Source organism: Asparagus officinalis, chromosome 3, assembly GCF_001876935.1.
Source record: "Asparagus officinalis chromosome 3, Aspof.V1, whole genome shotgun sequence".
NCBI lineage: Eukaryota > Viridiplantae > Streptophyta > Magnoliopsida > Asparagales > Asparagaceae > Asparagus > Asparagus officinalis.
In genome coordinates this window covers 62919885-62938516 of record NC_033796.1, presented here as the reverse complement: position 1 = coordinate 62938516, position 18632 = coordinate 62919885, and the positions used below count along the sequence as shown (strand labels likewise).

At 41.6% G+C, this 18632-nt stretch overlaps 2 protein-coding genes across 2 annotated transcripts; one reads left to right on the top strand and one right to left on the bottom strand.

Annotated features, from left to right (window-relative positions):
- LOC109834253 lies at positions 7–12085 on the top strand. Its single transcript, XM_020402230.1, has 2 exons — positions 7–167; positions 11019–12085. Exons 1-2 carry the CDS (start codon positions 24–26, stop codon positions 11778–11780), a joined length of 906 nt encoding a protein of 301 aa, XP_020257819.1. The 5' UTR covers positions 7–23; the 3' UTR covers positions 11781–12085.
- On the bottom strand, positions 13012–16491 carry LOC109834252 (flavonol synthase/flavanone 3-hydroxylase-like). The gene is made up of 3 exons (XM_020402229.1): positions 15990–16491; positions 14080–14407; positions 13012–13419 (listed from the first exon to the last, which is right to left on the bottom strand). Exons 1-3 carry the CDS (start codon positions 16430–16432, stop codon positions 13162–13164), a joined length of 1029 nt encoding a protein of 342 aa, XP_020257818.1. The 5' UTR covers positions 16433–16491; the 3' UTR covers positions 13012–13161.

Here is an 18632-nt window from a genome sequence, read left to right as displayed (position 1 = left end):
ACTGGAGGAGGGTGGAGAGGGATATGGGAGCGTTTGGGCCGGATTCTGATTTTGGTTGGGATTTTGGGGAGGATTTGGGATCTGAGGTTGGGGGATTGGAGATTGAAGGGCCGCTGGAGTTAAGGGCTGTGGGTGAGGGTGATGAGTTGGAGCTCCGTTTGCCCGCTGTGAGTGATGATTTTAGTGCTTTTTCTTCTGCTAGATGTTATTGTGAAGCATTAACAAATGATTTTGTTAAACTGTAGTTGTAATTCTGTTGATTTAGAAAAACTTTCTTGAAATATTAGGTTTTGCACAAAATACGATAAACTACTTTTATCAGAGATAAATTCTACAAACTTCAAAACAACAGAAATATACCACACTTCATCAAAATTTCCATGAACTTTTTTTGGTCACACTAAACTCAAATTTTCCAACATGCCCTCACACGGTGACACTTTCAAGATAAAACCTCCAATTATTAAGTCAACTCAATTGTAATTAAATTATTAATCAAATTAATTAAATCCCAAAATTTTACCCTAACTAGAGAGAGAGAGAGAGAGAGAGAGAGAGAGAGAAGAGAGGGGGAGAGGGGAGGTGGAGTCGCCAGCGTTGGAGAGTTCACCAATGACGAGTGTTAGTAATTTAACGCCGAAATCCCTAATGCAACAGAAACGCAGAATAGAGAACAATACACAAGATTTAACGAGGTTTGGTAACTGCCTACGTCCTCGGGAGCCACACAGTTAATTTCTTATTAATCAAACAAGAAATTACAATTGAAGAGCAAATCTCAAACTGAGATTTCTCAAATAAACACTGTAGCTACAGTGTTAATAATTAAAGGGAATAAACCCTTTCAATTTCTCTCTTGAGAATACCCCTTTCAAAAGGAATAAAGAACCCTTAATTAATTTCTCTCTCTCTGTTTTAAATTCCCCTCAAGATCTAAAGTCCCAAGTGCTGGAAAAAAGAAAACGCTTCTGCATTTTGGTCGTCGCCAGAGAAAAACGAAAAAGGGGGAAAAAGCATTCGGCTAGGGCATCGCAAAGGGGCTTTTATAGGCGGATCCGATGGGGGCTGGCGACAGCCTGTCACCAGCGCACAAGTGGGACGCGAGCGTCGCCAAGAACGCGGGGGTCGGCATCTCCCAAACGCGCGGGTCGACGAGCTTGGACGCGCGGGTCAGGTGGGCGTTCGCCAGCGTCGCGTTTCGCTCGAGGGTCGCGTCTTCGACTTGCGGGGCTCGAGCTCGCCTGGGGGGTTCGCCGTCGACTTCGCCAGCGTCATCTCCGAGCTCGTCGGAGCTCCTCGTCGCCGGCGGAGGTTGGTTTCCACCCCCAATTCTAACAATCTCCCACTTGGAGACCAAACCGACGCCGACGGGCTATCTCATCACGCTCCTCTCCTGTGTGGCTCCGCCCTCATCATCTATGCATGAAGGCCAACTGAAGTTGCGCACAACTCCAGTTTCTGAACTGTCACCGTCTTTGTTAACATGTCTGCTGGATTCTTACTTCCTGGAATCTTTTCCAGTTTCAACACGTCATCTTCCAACAGGGATCTGATGAAGTGGTACCGAAGCGCAATATGCTTCGTTCTAGAATGAAATGCTGAATTCTTCGCCAAGTGTATCGCACTCTGGCTATCACTGTGCAAAACATTCTTCTCCTGTTTGAATCCCAGCTCTGTCAACAAACCTTGAAGCCATATCATCTCTTTACTGGCTTCAGTCACTGCAACGTACTCAGCTTCTGTAGTGGATAGGGTAACGATCTTCTGTACCTGTGACATCCAACTAACAGCTGTAGTTCCAACGGTGAATACATAGCCGGTGGTGCTTCTTCGGTGATCAACTTCGCCGCCGAAGTCTGCATCTACGTACCCTTGCACTTCTACCTCTCCCTTACCAAAGTGCAAACACTTCTGTGTGGTGCCTCGTAGATATCTCAGAATCCACTTGACCGCTTCCCAATGAGCTTTTCCTGGATTCGACATAAACCGGCTGACCACTCCCACTGCATGGCCAATGTCTGGTCTCGTACAGACCATTGCGTACATCAAGCTTCCGATAGCTGAGGCGTAAGGTACCTGAGCCATACTCTCTTTCTCTTCTTCTGACTGAGGAGACTGATCCTTCGATAAACGAAAATGGCTGGCCAAGGGTGTGCTCACAGGCTTGGCATCGCCCATGTTGAATCTCTGCAAAACACGGTTGATGTACTCCGTCTGAGATAACTGCAAGAGACCTCTCTTCTTATCTCTCGTGATTTGCATTCCAAGGATCTTCTTCGCTGGACCCAAGTCCTTCATGTCAAACTCCTTTGACAGCTGCTGCTTCAAACTCTTGATATCCTCCATATCTGCTCCTGCAACCAACATATCATCAACATACAGCAGTAGGATGATATAGCTGGACTGATATCTTTTGAAGTAGCAACAGTGGTCGGCGTTGCACTTCTGGAAACCTTCCTTGTGCATGAAGCCGTCAAACTTTCTGTACCACTGTCTTGGGGCTTGTTTCAGGCCATACAAGCTCTTCTTGAGTCTGCACACCAGGTTCTTTTTCTTCTTTTCTTCTGAGAAACCTTCTGGCTGGTGCATGTATATCTCCTCTTCTAGATCTCCGTGAAGAAACGCCGTCTTCACGTCTAACTGCTCGAGATGAAGATCTTCAATTGTTACAATACTCATCACGGTCCTGATAGTATTTAGCTTCACCACGGGAGCGAAAATATCGGTGTAGTCAATTCCTTCCTTCTGCTGGAAACCTTTGACAACTAGCCGGGCCTTATATCTTCTGGAACCATCTTGCTCCTCTTTCACCCGGTACACCCATTTGTTGTGGAGTGCCTTCTTACCCGTGGGCAACTCAGCTAGTTCTCACGTCTGGTTTGATATGAGAGACTTCATCTCATCTTTCATTGCAAGCTCCCACTTGCTCGCATCTCCACACTGACAAGCTTCATCAAAGCTTTCAGGCTCCCCACCATCTGTCAACAACAGATAGTTCATGTATCTCCTGTTGGGTACAGGAGGACGAGAAGATCTTCTTAATATCGGAGCTGGTGCGTCGGGCTCCTGCGCACCATCTTGTCCAACAGGCTCTTCTTGCTGAGGACGCTCTGCATTGGGTTCTTCCGAGAGGTTACTCGGGACATCATCTGCATCTACAAATATTGACTCGCTCTCTGAGTCATCTGTCTTGTGCATGTCCTTGTACATCACCTTCTCGTTGAATATCACATCTCTGCTCCTGATCACCTTCTTGTTTTTGTTGTCCCAAATGCGGTAGCCGAACTCATCTTCACCATAGCCGATGAAAGTGCATTTCTTTGACTTGGGATCAAGCTTATTCCTGCCTTGATCACTAATATGCACGTAAGCTACACAACCGAAAACTTTAAGATGTGAGAGTTTTACCTCCTTTCCGCACCATACCTCCTCTGGTATTCTGTGCTCCAATGGAACCGATGGACCTCGGTTGATCAAGTAAGCTGCTGTGTTGACCGCTTTTGCCCAGAACTGCTTCGGTAGGCCTGACTGTACTCGAATGCTTCTGGCTCTCTCTGTCAGCGTTCGGTTCATCCGCTCAGCTACACCATTTTGCTGAGGCGTGCCGGACAAGGTTCTCTCCATTCTGAGCCCGTGCTCATAGCAGAACTTCTTGAATCCGGTGTCTTCATACTCACCGCCATTGTCGGTCCTGAGCTTCTTTATTCTCAGACCGGTCTCATTTTCGACCATAGTTTTTCATCTCCTGAAAGCCTCAAATACTTCTGACTTATGCTTCAGAAAGTAGACCCACACTTTCCGAGAGTGATCATCGATAAAAGTCACGAAGTAGTATTTTCCACCAATGGACGCGGTGGTGGTTGGTCCCCACACATCTGAGTGAACGAGCTCTAGCTTCTCTTTCTTGGGGGTTCTGCCACTCGTCTGAAAGCTGACTCTCTTCTGCTTTTCGAGTATGCATTCTTCACACATATCCATCTCCACTGACTGTAGTCCTAAGAGTTTTCCCTTTGTGTGCATGATCTTCATCCCCTTTTCACTCATATGACCGAGTCTCTGGTGCCACAGCTTTGAAGTCTCATTGCCTGCTGCAACTGAGATCAAACAACGTGCACCTGCTGTCATATATAGGGTACCAGTCTTCTTGCCTCGGGCAATCGTCATTGCGCCCTTTGAGATCTTCCAATCATCTCCATGGAAGGTCGTGGTATATCCTTCGCCAGCCAACTGGCCTACGGATATTAAATTCTTTCTCAGGTCGGGAATATGCCTGACATCCTTCAGCTCCCATACTGACCCGTTCAACTTAATTTTCACCACACCTTTACCCACAATAGCACACGGTTGATCATCAACAAGATATACATATCCAAGATTTTCGGGAATATACTTCTCGAAGAATTCTTTATGAGAAGTGGCATGGAATGACGCTCCTGAATCTAACACCCAAGATTCCTCCTTGCTCTCCAAAGAGCATATCAATGCGTCGTCTCCTCCTGAAGTGGAGGTGACATTCACCTCTGCCTTCGCCTCCTTCTCCTTCTGTGCACTCTTGCACTGATTCTTGTAATGCCCGGTCTTTCCACAATTCCAACACTCGATAGCCTTCGAGCTGTTGCTTGGATTCCTTGATTTGGACCTCCTGTCCTTTGATCTACCTCTGAAGTTTGATTTTCCTCGTCCGTTTCCTCTGGTTGAATTTCTACCTCTTGACTCTGTATGCAATACTGAAGAGGTTGTAGCTTCACCAGTCTCTCGCCGTCGGATCTCCTCACTGAGAACCAAATCACGAACGTCGCCGAACTTCAACTTTTTCTTTCCCGACGAGCTACTCACAGCTGTGACTGTAGCATTCCAACTCTCTGGTAGGGAAGATTTGAGAGTGCTGCCATAAGACCTGCCGTGGTCTTCTCCTTCGCTATGTTGAACGCAACATTGCGAGTCAACGTCAATCTGATAACTCCGAGGGCTTGTCTATCTAGAAGGTTCCACTCTTCTTCCTTCATAGAATCCGGCTTCTTCCCCGATAGTGGTTGATACAGATTTTTCTGGTACAGATAATCCTCTATCTGCATTTTCCAGAATCCAAAATCTGTTCCATCAGATTTCTCAAGTCTTATTTTCCCTTCATCTGCGGCCATGGCTCCCACTTGAATCTGACTTCCTCTAGATCGTTTCACGCTCTGATACCAGTTAGTAATTTAACGCCGAAATCCCTAATGTAACAGAAACGCAGAATAGAGAACAATACACAAGATTTAACGAGGTTCGGCAACTGCCTACGTCCTCGGGAGCCACACAGTTAATTTCTTATTAATCAAACAAGAAATTACAATTGAAGAGCAAATCTCAAACTGAGATTTCTCAAATAAACACTGTAGCTACAGTGTTAATAATTAAAGGGAATAAACCCTTTCAATTTCTCTCTTGAGAATACCCCTTTCAAAAGGAATAAAGAACCCTTAATTAATTTCTCTCTCTCTGTTTTAAATTCCCCTCAAGATCTGAAGTCCCAAGTGCTGGAAAAAAGAAAACGCTTCTGCGTTTTGGTCGCCGCCAGAGAAAAACGAAAAAGGGGGAAAAAGCATTCGGCTAGGGCATCGCAAAGGGGCTTTTATAGGCGGATCCGATGGGGGCTGGCGACAGCCTGTCACCAGCGCACAAGTGGGACGCGAGCGTCGCCAAGAACGCGGGGGTCGGACCCCTCGACGCGATGGTCGGGGCGCTCAACGCGAGGGTCGCGTTCGCCGAGGGTCCCGCGACGCTATCGCCCGCTACGCTATCGCGCAATAGCGGTGACATATTGCAGAATATGTCTGTTCGTAAAAGTGGCCAATAGTGTGTCATAACGGTAAATAGTGAGCGATTGCATTCGAAATTTCATTTTGACTGCTATTTAAAAACGGTTTGAGGTTTATTTTTTTAAAATTAAACTCAACCATTGACCATTGTATTTCACCATCTCCTATGATTTTTAACATACTCCCGCCACCTCTCATAGCCTCTGGCACCTACCTTGATACTTCCTCTCACATCCTTCACCGTGAGCTCCTCTTAGGGTAGTCCTGTCACCGCTAAGCTCTTCTTCTCGAAGACGACGACTTTTTGACTCCTCCAGTCATCTTCAGTATTACGTGATGGTTACATGTCTATTTCATGTTTAGGATCTCTTTAAATCATCCAACATGTACTTTTAGATTTCTTAGATTTTTTTAAATTTTTTTTTAGTATTTATACATATCTAAATTAGACCGCTATTTAACTTTGCATTTTTTACCGTTATTTTGCCGCAATAGTCCGAATAGTCTTAGCGATGCCTCACCGCTACGCGACGCTTTCCGCTATCGATAACCTTGGGCAGGAGAGAGGTAGATAGAGCGAGAGGGTGATGGCAGCTGCTAGTGATGGTTAGCCGGAGGCTAGTGTTAGTAGAGGGGATAGAAAATTGGAGTTTATTTGCAAATTAGGTAATGGGAGGGTTTATTTTTGAAATTTTTTATTAAAAAGGCTCAAAATTCGAAGACCCACTTTGTAAAATTAATAGCCACCTGACTTAACTAGTTACTTTATACACGTCTTGCATAGTTGGATTCTACACGTTAACAGCCAAAGCAACCACAAACTTCGTTAGAACAAGGTTACTCTCCTTGCTCCGCAAGAACTATTAGGCCGCATGTTAAATAAGATCCTTCGTTAATAGTAAGCATGAGTGAAATTTAAAACTTAAAAATCTTGGCTTTTTCCGCATCAAAAATTGTAAGTGCTTATAAAAGCATAGTCCCCTTGACATTTCCCCCTTCGGCCATCAGATCTCCAAATCCCGATCTTTTCTCTCAAGCCCATTGTTTGCTTCGAAACTTGTTTTCATTGCCGAATCCATTACACGTTTATTGATTACAGATTCAAAGTAAAATTAGTCTTTTATAAGAATTTCTTACACAATAAAAATAAGAAAAATACAACTCTCTAGAAACACATACAGAGGATGTTTATCACCCGATGTTTGCGTGAGATCTTTACCCGTGTCGGGTATGCTTTTATCCGTGGATCGTCGCGGATCAGATCCGGTTGACAGAACGAAAGTTCAATGCTCTTGTTTCACAAAGGAAATAATCGCATAAGTAAATAATCTCAACGAGGTGAGATTACTACTCTTCCTCAGATCAAAATAAATTATGATATCAAGGAATGATGAAATGGGCATCAGATCCTTCGAATAGTCCCTCTTTATACTGGAGTTCGCTAAGATCTCGCTATCCCTCCTCTGAAATTCGTGGTTCATTCTCCAATTTGACAGCACCTCGCCTCTAATTTCAGATCCTCCGTGTATAGGAGCCCTAGGCTTGTATTTATAGACTTTGGATGCGGCGTTTTAGGATAAGAACAAGTGATTTTGTCATATTTTTAGTTAATAACCACTTAACCACGTTTAGGGATAATATCAAAGTAGTTGGGGAGTTCTGGAACGAAAGAATCCCGAGAATATCGTCGAAAACGCGTTTTGGGCGTTTCTGGGCGCGAGCCATCCTAGGGTGGCTCGGCACTGTGCAGTCGTTTTGATGCGACTCGGCTGCCAGGGGCTTCTCTGGACTTTCCGGTTTGGTCTTATTCCGCTGTTTTGCGCATTTCGTCGTCTCGTTGACTCGTACGCTTTGTTGACTTGTTTTGTGCACTCTTTAGAACTTTTACGGCACCAGATAATCTCGTTTGGCTCAGGTGATGACGTTTATACGTCGAGGTGGCTAGCATGAATGCGGGTCACGTCGAGGTGGCTAGCATGAGTGCGGGTCACGTCGAGGTGGCTAGCATGAGTGAGAGTCACATCGAGGTGGCTATCATGAGTGCGGGTCACGTCGAAGTGGCTAGGTCTTTTCGATTTCTTGATTTTGGTCTTGTTTAGTCGTTTTGCGCACGTTTCGACATTTCTTTGATGTGTATTAAGCATCAGTGTTGGAAGTGCTTGAAGCACATTCACATCATGGATGATCTTGTTGCTCACGACCGACTACATAGGAAAGATTAGCAAAATCATCATAAAGGCTTTCTTTCTCGGAGTGCTCAATGTTTCCTCTTCATCCACCTTTGGTGGGCGTAATTGAGCTATAGATGAGTCGTTTCATAACAATGTCATAATAGTTGTGTATACGGTCTAGTGATTGATGATTTCGTATCCGAGTTTGATTTAGGACATGTTCTTGTGTTAGCCAATAAGTGTGTCTATATTTGATTTAGGATCTGGTTTGTGCTATATAAGTTTTTATCTAAGATTTGCTCTTGTGATGTGGATATGTTTGTCTTGTGTCAGGTTATGGGATTTGGTATGATCTTGTAATAATGTTAGTTGATTCTTGTGTTTTTTGTTTAATCACACAATCTACGCATGTGATTAGTCTGTCTTGTTGTTTTTTGATCATACAATCTAACACATGATATAAGGCTTTGGCCATTTATTATGTATTGATAATTTTTTATCATACAATCTATTCAAATACGATCTGGATCTGGATTGAAATATTTGAGTGTACGATGTAGTCTAGTACAATTATGATCTAGATAAAAAGATTTGGTCAGACTATTATATGAGAAACCCATAGATTTAAAAAGCAAATTGAATAAATATTAATACAATTATGATCTAGATGAAACATTTTGGTCTGGCTATTATGTGAGAAACTCATAGATCTAAAAAGCAAACTGGGCTCCCATCTAGGCTCCTAGCTAGGCCTAGGCAGTACTTAGGTCGCCCTCCTAGATTTTGGGAGTGCCTAAAGGAACCTAGGTTATGCAGACTGCAAAAGTTATATGGTGGACTGATTTCCCCTATTGTGACCTCCATTTCCTCCAATTTCCCTGGCCTTCTCTACCAACACCTCCACCTTCTCTAACCTTCAGCAAAATCTCCTCCAACTCTGGTTAAAAAAAAAAATTCCGCATAGGCTCGAGACAAGCTCCTAGCGCTAACTGTAATATCAAAATCAAATGGGGGCAATACAAAATTTGAATAAATGGTGGATGATCAAGTAATATAGTATAATTAAATACTATAATATGCTACTTGACTTGTGTTTTATGTACAACAAAGAAATTGTCCCCAAATTGGCTGCCTCTTCTACCTTGAATTTGTCTACAAGAACACGTGGAGCAGGGGCCTAATATATTGCTTCTTAATTCTAAGAGTGGAATCAAAGTCGCCCTCTCATTGAATCCACACAATCAGTGCGCATACATGATACAACATCCAAAAAATGATTGACATGTAAAATAGGATAGGCATGGGCATTTGCAGGGGGCGTAAGAGAGGTTTTTTTAGTCATTTATGTGCTACCTACTATGCTTGACCATCTCTATTCTCTTTTTTTATGTTCTTGTGTTATGAATTAGTTCATCACATTCCTTGACTTTTTGAATTGAGTCCTCCATTCCATTCCCAGCTTTCTTATTTTATTTCTCTAGCGTTCTTGATGATCTGCAATTATATTAGTTTGTGACATTTTGAGTTTTTCATTGAATTTTTGCTTGGTTCTAGTAGGGTATCTCTTCTTCAGTTTAGCTACTATCATGAAATGCAACCATTAGATCCCCACTTTACTGTGTCAAACAGAACCTTCTCATTCTGGAATCAGTTCTCAAACTCATCAATGCATTCTAGCAAGGTTTCTTCTTGCGGTGTGGTTCAGGTTCAGGCATAGGCTTTTTGAACTGTTATTTAGCTAGGCACCCAATGTAGACAACGTTAGTGCCATTCAAGCTTCAATTCAAAATAGTTATTAAAAAAATAAAACATAGTTAGAGGGTGTTTGGAAGGGCTTTTTATTCTTTTTTTTAAGCTCATAAGTTGTGTAGCTTGTTCTAGGTTTTGGTTCTTTTGGCTTTTATGATAAATTTTTAAAAACGTTTTTATGGGTAGAAAAGTCGGTTACTTGGTCACCTAGCTTATTTAGATGAGCTTCTAACCTATGTTTTTAAAAGTTAGGGAATTATAAATTAGGCTTAAAAGCTAGCTTATTTGATGTCATCAAACATATAGATATGGAAAAGCTAGTTTAAAAGCTACAATGACAAAAAATAAGCTTTCCCAAACACCCTCTTGTCTCGTCTTTTCTCGTCTTTTTGTAAGCTTTCTATTAGTCCTCTACTGATGTCATGCAAGATTGAACTTTTAGGTACCTTCTATTATTATGTTAATTTTAATCTTATTAGTTGCTATTTTCTCAAAAGTTAAAGCTGCCAGGCTACTTAAATTCCTCTAGTGAGCTTAGCTTATGCAATATCATGTCATTTTTCGAGGAAAAGTTATGGAGGAAAATTCGTTTATGGTTTATGCAATGGATAGGTGGATAAGAGAATTTTGAATTACTCTGTTTCTCAACCCCCCCCCCCCCTCTTCTCCCTCCCCTACCTCAAAAAAACTGCCCTCCTTTTTTGTGAAACTTTATGGCATGTGATTCGTAGGTTGAGAGATGCAAGCATAGCTTGGTTGGTCATTTTGATGTTGTTGAGGGGTTGAATTTGTAAGGGTCAACTTAGCCGGAAGAATGAGGACTAGGGGTTTTCATTGGGCTGAGAATTGAGATGATGTTATCATTGGTTTTGGGTAGAGATGCAAGTTTGATGATGCAATTGAACCTAATAGTTTTTAAGCGTTCAAGGTTAGATACATGGAAGTTAGTATATCGTAATAAAAAAGAAAATGTTGCATGGACACAGATACACAGACACATATAGGACTGGGCATAACACTCTACAACAACACACCTGTTGAATGATTCTGAAAGTTTCACATGAAAATTAAGTATTCTGTCCAATATATGCATGTTTAACACGTCAAAGCATGACAAGTTTTCATGCTTCAAGTGGTAAAGGATTATATAGTTTTGTTCTTTTGTTTGCCTTAACTTTTAATTGGTAAATGGTTATGGTTTCTTTTCTCATTCATGATCTGGCAACTTAGCTGCATTTTGTCATTTTGTTTTATTGATTTAGCATCTGAAAAAAAAACATAATCTGCTGGCATGCAGCTGAACTTCACACATGGATACGTAAGGAGGATACTTGTTGGTGATGGCATTACAATTAAAGTAGAGGTTGCTCAAAAGATCACTCTCTTCCACCCACATGACATAGGTTTGTCATTAGAAAGATGTTTGGTCAAAACTAAGTTGGAGAGCAACCAATTTCGGCCTCTTGGCCTTGACTCATGTGCCCCGTTACTTTCTGTTCAAGTTGAAGGGTCCCCCTTGATAGTTGCATTAAATACGCGAAACCCTGAAGCTCATATCAAAACAGTATTCCACACTGATTACACTATCGAGTTGCTATCAGAGAAGCGTTACAACAATGGGAAATTTAAAGAGGTTCCTTCATGGGCATCCGGCTCGCTTAAATCTAAGTTCCTTATAATAGAGAAAGCCTTAAAGGACTTGCTAGGGAGCAATATGTTACGTGGCGGGCCTGTGCGGCTCTTAAAAGCAAAAATTACATCATCAAACTTGGTAAAGTTTAGATTGGAAGTGGAGAGAGACATTACAGAAAATGATAGGATATGGAGCAGGGTAGAAGAATGGAGGACGAAGCCAGTTGTTGAACGCATTTGGTTTGAGATGGTGGCTAGAGTTGAAGCAGGAAAGGGGTGGAAAAAGATGTTAGTCAGGAAGCTAACTAGGCCAGTTCGGGCAGTGGAATCTAGTTCATGGAGTAATCTGATGTCGAACATCTCATTCACCGAGATACCTTCTATCGTTCTCCCTCCTGAGGCTTTAACATTGGATGCGAACTGGTAGCAAAATAGATTTTTCCTGTAGTGTCCTAGTCTAGTGGAAGTCAAAGTGGAAATCATATAATCCTGTATGTTGTGCGTACCATTAATTTTTTGGTCTGTGGATAATGTATTACATAGGAACACACACCGCCTTTGGTAATTGTACATGAATTCTCTTGTATGTTGTGAAAAGAGGTTAATGTATACCTGAATAGTTGCCTCTCAATTGATAGCCTAAGCACTGTCGGAGAGAACTGTGGTTCCTTTCAATTGATCAGGTAAACATTCAGACTTTTATTAGATGTGGTATTGGCCCAAGAGGTTCAACCCTTTCCTGTTTTCATGTTCCTTGCATTTTGTTTCTCCATTCCTGTGTGTTTATGTATTTATGTAGTAAGTGTGTATAACTGAAATATTCTTTTGAAAGATCAATAATCTGTTCTGTACACAAAACATTATTGATCTTTTGGTCAACTACCCATTTTTGCAAACAAACATGTATATGTATGTTACGTATGTATATTCAAACCATGACATTATCGATCTATGAAACACTACCTCACTTCTGCAAATAGATATGTTCCTGTGTTCCCATATTTCTTCTGCTTCTTTCTCTGCTGCTTCTCTGTATGCATTTTTGATGGTAAATTGAGAGTTCTAATGCATGGTTCTACTTGTTTCTCTGCTGGTTTTATTTAGAGTTCTAATACATGATTCTGCTTGTTTTCCTACTGGTTTTATTTTCATGTTCGTGCGATTTGAATATGTGGTTTTCATGTGTTGATATTGACACCAACGTTTTAGAGGGTGATATAAGATGACTGACGAATGTCAATAATGCTTTAGTTTCACATATTCTACGAATAAAATTAATTGGTGGAAGGGAGCTAACACAACGGTTGCATATTTTTGTAGTGTTGCAAATCAGTAAAAGATATTTGTGTTGTCAAGCTATTGCAAGCAAAGCATAAAGAGATCATAAGCCTGATATTATCTTGAGATATATCTATCTTTTTCTCATGAATCACGCATGGATCATTTTAGTTTTCCTTATCCGTATTCATGCGCGTATGTGTGTATGTATACATTTGTGTGATATCCACAACATTATGATCTTGCATAATTTACAGCTCCCTTCTGCAAACAGTTATGTCTCCATGTTGCCAGATTTCTTCTGGTTCTTAATAAATGTTTTTTGCTGCTTCTCAGTACATGATATGCTCAATGGGAGGGTATAGCATATGTGAAAAGAGTTCAAGCAAAGATTCTCACAGCTTATTTATTTGCATTCATGCGCCTCCAAAAACATTACATTGTTCATCATATGCTAGGATAGAAGAGGTCTTCTACATATTTATTCTAGATGCATGCTCACGCAACCAAAAGAGCCTATACTATATCACTCAATTCATTTTGAAATGATGGATCTGAATATTCTCCACTCCCAACTTCTTAAAGTTACTGTTCTTGCGCATCTTAAAGAACTGTCCCCAATTGTACTCATCATACTTTGCAGGACTCTCCTCACTGATAAGTTCATCCACAGGTTTTATCATGGCATAATGTGCAGGGTTGAAGAAGAAGGGGAACGAGAACCTCTCCTTCTTCGGATTCACTGACACCCTGTGCTCCGCGCTTTCGTACTTATCATTGCTCCAAACCTACAGTGATCCAGAAATACCAATACAACTCGAGGTTATATTTCAATTTATTGCACATTAAAATATAATTTGCATGTTCTGTACTATGAGGAGGGTTTAAATACTTATTGCATTCTATTCTATTATCTTGTAAACCTCCTACTCACGGGCCACGTCAGCGATGCTACTTTTCCGTCAGTTTTAAAACTCCTGTGGGAATCAGGTAGGAATGTTTCTCACAAATACCTAACTCTGACCATCACATATAATTTTCGTATGAGTTTGAAAACTGATGGAACAGTAACATTTTCATCGTGACCAGAACCTCAAATCTTCAATAATTCCTTTTTAGACCCTCAAATATTTGAAAGTGTGCCCCCATCCCTCAAATCATATGGGGTATATTTTAACTGGTCCCTCAATATGACCAAATTACCTCCAGCTTATGGTTTTGTGAACAAAGAGGTATTTAGGGTGTTTGGAGGATAAAACAAGCTCAAGAAATTTTTGATCATTTAGGTGCAAATTTGCAAGATTCCTTAAGATTTGAGGGACGTATGAGCAATTTTTGATGGAGTCATTGAAAATTTGAGGGACTAATATCAAAATATGACATAGTTGATTATTTGCAAGTTAAGGGCGTGAGGCTGTAATTAACCTTATGATCCTATATATATATACCTGGATAATATCACCGACGTTGATGATGTAGGAGTTGGGAATGGGCTTGACGCGAACCCACTCGCCATCGGACCTCCTCTTGACGTCAAGTCCACCGACATCATCCTGTGCGAGGACTGTTAATGCTCCTGAGTCCTTGTGGCGGCCAACGCCAAGAGCAAGGTCAGGGGACGGGCATGGAGGATAGTGGTTGAGGCGGGTGAAGCTGGTCGAGTCTCTGAAGAAGTCGTTAAATTGGTTGGATGGGAGCTTTAAAGTCAGTGCTATGAGCTCGAGCAGTCTAAATGATAGGTCCTCCATGGCTTTTTGGTATTCTTTACAAGCTTCTCTGCATAGTGTTAGACTGTTAATCTTTGCATAACTTGAAGACAGACTTATCACATAGAAAAATATTTTAGCATGAATGATCATCTCCTATAGGAGAAACTATACAGTGGAGAGAGTATTTGGATATGAAGGCACCCATAGAGGGTTCTTCTATTCTTGAACCACCACTTTCCATTACGTACGTAGTTTTTTTTGGGTTAATTGCATACCACCCTGTTGTTTCCAACTTACTACCCTCAATTTTTATTTTGCAGGTATGACCTCAAAGTGAATTTTTTTTTTGACTCTTCACCCTGATAAAAACATTGTTTTTTTAGCGAAGAGACCCCCTTGAGGTAGAAGTATCAAATACAATTTTCTCAGGGGGTAGATCTGCAAAAGTAAAATTAGGGAGGTAGTAAATTTGATAGCAGATGTGGAGTCTATACATGGGGTCTATCCGCAATTAACCTTAGTTTTCGCATGCACAGTGTGAAATTATCTAGCAGCTTTTGTCTAGTGGTTGTTACATGCACAGGGAGAAACTACCTAGCGGTTTTCGCCTTGGGGGTTGTTGGCAGTAGAGTGAACAAGAACTCTAAGATCAGTATGACACAACCAACAAAGTTTGGTCATGTTTGGTTCAATTTGGATCAAGATGCTCCTGCTCAAGGTTGCGGAGAGGAGAGGAGTGGCGAGCTGCCACTTAGACTTTTTGGGGCTTAAGCGGGCTTAAGGAGGAGGGGGAAAAACAACCTCAAGTCCATTTTTGGAGGGGAGGAGACGGTGGGTGAGGTTGGAGGTTAAAGACAGGTCACAAGTTGAGGGAAGGGGAGGAGGCATTAGATGAGGTCGGAGGTCGGAGTCAAGTTTGAGACCGTGTTCACAACCTTGGTCCCCGTTCCGCCTCACGTTCGCGTTTCGACACGCTTTTTTGAGGGGAAAGCTGTCGACCCGCTCAATACGGGTGCTTGCGCCATGGCCAAACCAGCTCGGGGGCCAAAATGCTTAAGCGGGGCTTTTTGACAATATTTACATCTGTGCCCCTGCGTGATTAATTTAACAAGGGTTAATTGCCTGGAGTACTTGTAGTATGGACCAATTGCGGATAGACTACTCCCTATAGTTCTAATTTTGTGCATAGGCCGAGAGTGGTTTTTTTTTTTTTACTCTCAAAAGAGTTAAATTTTTTTTCTAGAGACGAATAGATCTCTATAGTTCTATTAGGGTGGATAGCTTTCCCGTTACTAATATTTTGGGTCTTAGGAAGAGTCAAAAAAGCCTATTGACGATTCAACCTGTAATTGGATAAGTTGACATGCACCCATAAAACTACATAGGATTTACCCATACCAATAGAACTACGAGGGTCTATTCACAATTGGATGATGCTGCAGGGGTTCTATCCATTTAATAGTTGGAGTCTTAAATCTTGAAAAAAAAATGTTATTTTGATTTATTTTACCAGTTTATCTAATAATATTAGGGTGGTTAGTTAAAAAGTTGAAACACCCCAAACCTAGGAGGGTCATCTCTACATCATCCAAGCATTCGGAGACGTACATGAAACGAAAAAAACACATACACAGCAGAGTAGGGATTACCTCATCCCCGGAGGGTACTCTGGCCACTGATTCCTGATCTCCTGCAACTTGGTCTCTCCGGTCTTGGTCGTCGCCGGAATATAAGCCGGCTCCTCCACGGAAAAATCAAATACCTCCTTCCAGTCTCTCACATTCTTCGTATGCTCTGTATCGTAATAGCCCAGCGGGTTCTCGTCGTCTCTCCCAACCCTCTTCTTCTCCTCCATTGGAAGAGCGAAGAACTCCTTTGCCAGCGACTGAACTCTCTCCAGGAGTTCGAAGGGGACGCCGTGGTTGATGACTTGGAAGAATCCCCAGTCTCTGCATGCTCCCTCGATCTCGGTAATGAGGGTTGCAGGAGGAGAGGAGAGGTCAATGAGAGGGATGGCTCCGGCGTCGGAGATGGTGGGCTTTGAACGGTGCTCTGGTTCTTGGATGAAGGAGGGTTCGAATTGTAAACCCATTTCTTTTTTTTTTGGGGGGTGATTTTTCCTTTTTTTTGTTTTGTTTTCTTGCGTTTGTGGGGGGATTTTATGGTGAATTCAGTGCAATGAATCTGGACTCGTTTTTCGCTGTTGGAAAATTGGAGAGTGACGACTAATGAATCTGGACGTGTTCTTGAGGTTTGAAAATTTTGTAGGTAGACTTGAAGACAAGATCACGTGTGTTTTTTCATCAAAAGCGAGTCGCAGTTGTATTTGGATTCTTTCGCTGGGGATCATTATCTTTAAGGGTTATTTAAAAATTAGTCCCTCATATCATTAAAATTGCTCATGAATCCCTCAGATCCTAGGGGTTCTGACAATTTGGTCCCTCAATCAATTCCCTTTCTCTCATCCAACCTGAATCCTCCAAACCTAGTCCCTCTGTTGCAGTACCCCTCTTCATTCCGCCTCCTCAGAACCCCTCTCAACGCTTTGTCCAAGCTTCAAAAAAGTTCGTTATCCTCTCTGCTATAGTTGATGAGATGGGCGATAAGAGGAGAGGGTTCCAATTGGGAGAACGATGATTGAAGCTTCAAAGGAATCTTAGTTGAAGATCGAAGTCAATGAGAGTTGATAACTGTTGATGTCTGTGGCTAAATCTGAAATAAAACAGATAAATCTGTTAGATAGCTGAAGTGCTATATTTTTAAAACTTTTTTAAGTTTATATAGCTGCTGTGCGTTTAAGAAACGCTGTGCTTAAAGCAATATTTGAGCTACTCCGGTGTAAGGATCCCAATGCCAAATTGTTTTCAAGAATAACAGTATAGTACACTGGTGTGCACCAACCAAGTACTATAAAGATCTCATCGATTTATAAGACCTTTCGGTCAAAGCGAAGATCTCATCGATCTATTAAACCTTACGGTTCAAAAACCTTTTGGTTAAAACCTATCGGTTCAGGCAAAGATCACGTTGATCTGTTAAACCTTTCGGTTTAGGCAAAGATCTCCTGCGAGGTAGCCAGGGTGGCGCCCAAGAACGCCGCTCTGATACTTCCGTGCGAAGTACAAAGTACGCCTTACAAAGCGTCACTTAGTGTCTCAGCCCGATTAACCCCGATCCCTGGCCCATTAGCCCACGGCCTACGAGCCCACGGGCCCACAACTCACGACCCACGATTCACTAGAACTTATGAGGGATTAATTGAATAAAAATAATTCTCGGTTTGTCGTTGGTAAGCCTCGAACACAAGACCTTTTGAAACACCAAAACTTTAACTTTATACTACGTTACTAAGGATTTTTGAAAAATACTAGTAATTAATAAATACATAGTTTAAAAACTTATTTTTGGAAAGCAGTTTTGACCAAAAAAATCTAACAATTCCCAACAAGTTTTTAAACTAGTGTCGTGTAACGGTGCCGTTTTTTTAATCGTTGTGCATAAGGTAGATGTCGTAAGGACTTGAATCCCCTTTAGACCAATTGAATAAAAGATAAATGCATGGTGTCACAGAGACTTGAACCAGCACATGTCTAAAAATCCAACGATCACACAAGATTAAACTCATATGTGGTAGTTTTCACTTTAAACCACACTTGCCTTTGCTTTTGCCTTAGCCTTGCACATTTATGCCCCTGTGCATATCCTGGTTTCTACTAGGGCTCTAGGTATCTTTTCACAAGACACCATAAGAGACAGCCAAATCTCCACCTAGGCATAAGTGAGTTCTTTAGGCATGTTTCCTATCAAACATCCCGCATCCGAGATGCTTTGAACTCATTAAGGCTTAAGAGCATCCTCTCTCATGATATGATTCTAGATGAGTCCTTTAGGTGTGTTTTCTATCTAACACCCCGTATTCGAAATGCTTTGGACTCATTCAGGCTTAATTAGCCATCCCCTTTACATGATAGGATCATCAGTGAGTCCTTTAGACATGTTACCTATCCAACAGCCCACATCCGAAATGCTTTGGACTCATCAAGGCTTAACAACCATCATCTATACCATGATAGGATTTCACTTGTAAATCTTACTTGACTTTTAAACCAATCATCTTGTCCTTAGTAGCGTAAACTTTAAACTAATAACTTGATGTAAATGGTAAGTATTTGTAAGACTCACCAAACTTTACAAATCTTACTTGACTCTTGAACCAATTATCTTATCATTAGTAGCATAAGCTTTGAACTAATAACTTGATGTACATTGTAAGTATTTATAAGACTCATAAA

Excerpts from the sequence above, each read along its gene's own strand:
- LOC109834253 (XM_020402230.1), top strand. The coding sequence starts at position 24 with ATGGGAGCGTTTGGGCCGGATTCTGATTTTGGTTGGGATTTTGGGGAG. Across the intron at positions 168-11,018 it reads TGGAGCTCCGTTTGCCCGCT|CTGAACTTCACACATGGATA; the intron begins GTGAGTGATGAT and ends GCTGGCATGCAG.
- LOC109834252 (XM_020402229.1), bottom strand. The coding sequence starts at position 16,432 with ATGGGTTTACAATTCGAACCCTCCTTCATCCAAGAACCAGAGCACCGT. Across the intron at positions 14,408-15,989 it reads GAGTACCCTCCGGGGATGAG|AGAAGCTTGTAAAGAATACC; the intron begins GTAATCCCTACT and ends AACACTATGCAG. Across the intron at positions 13,420-14,079 it reads ACGTCGGTGATATTATCCAG|GTTTGGAGCAATGATAAGTA; the intron begins GTATATATATAT and ends GGATCACTGTAG.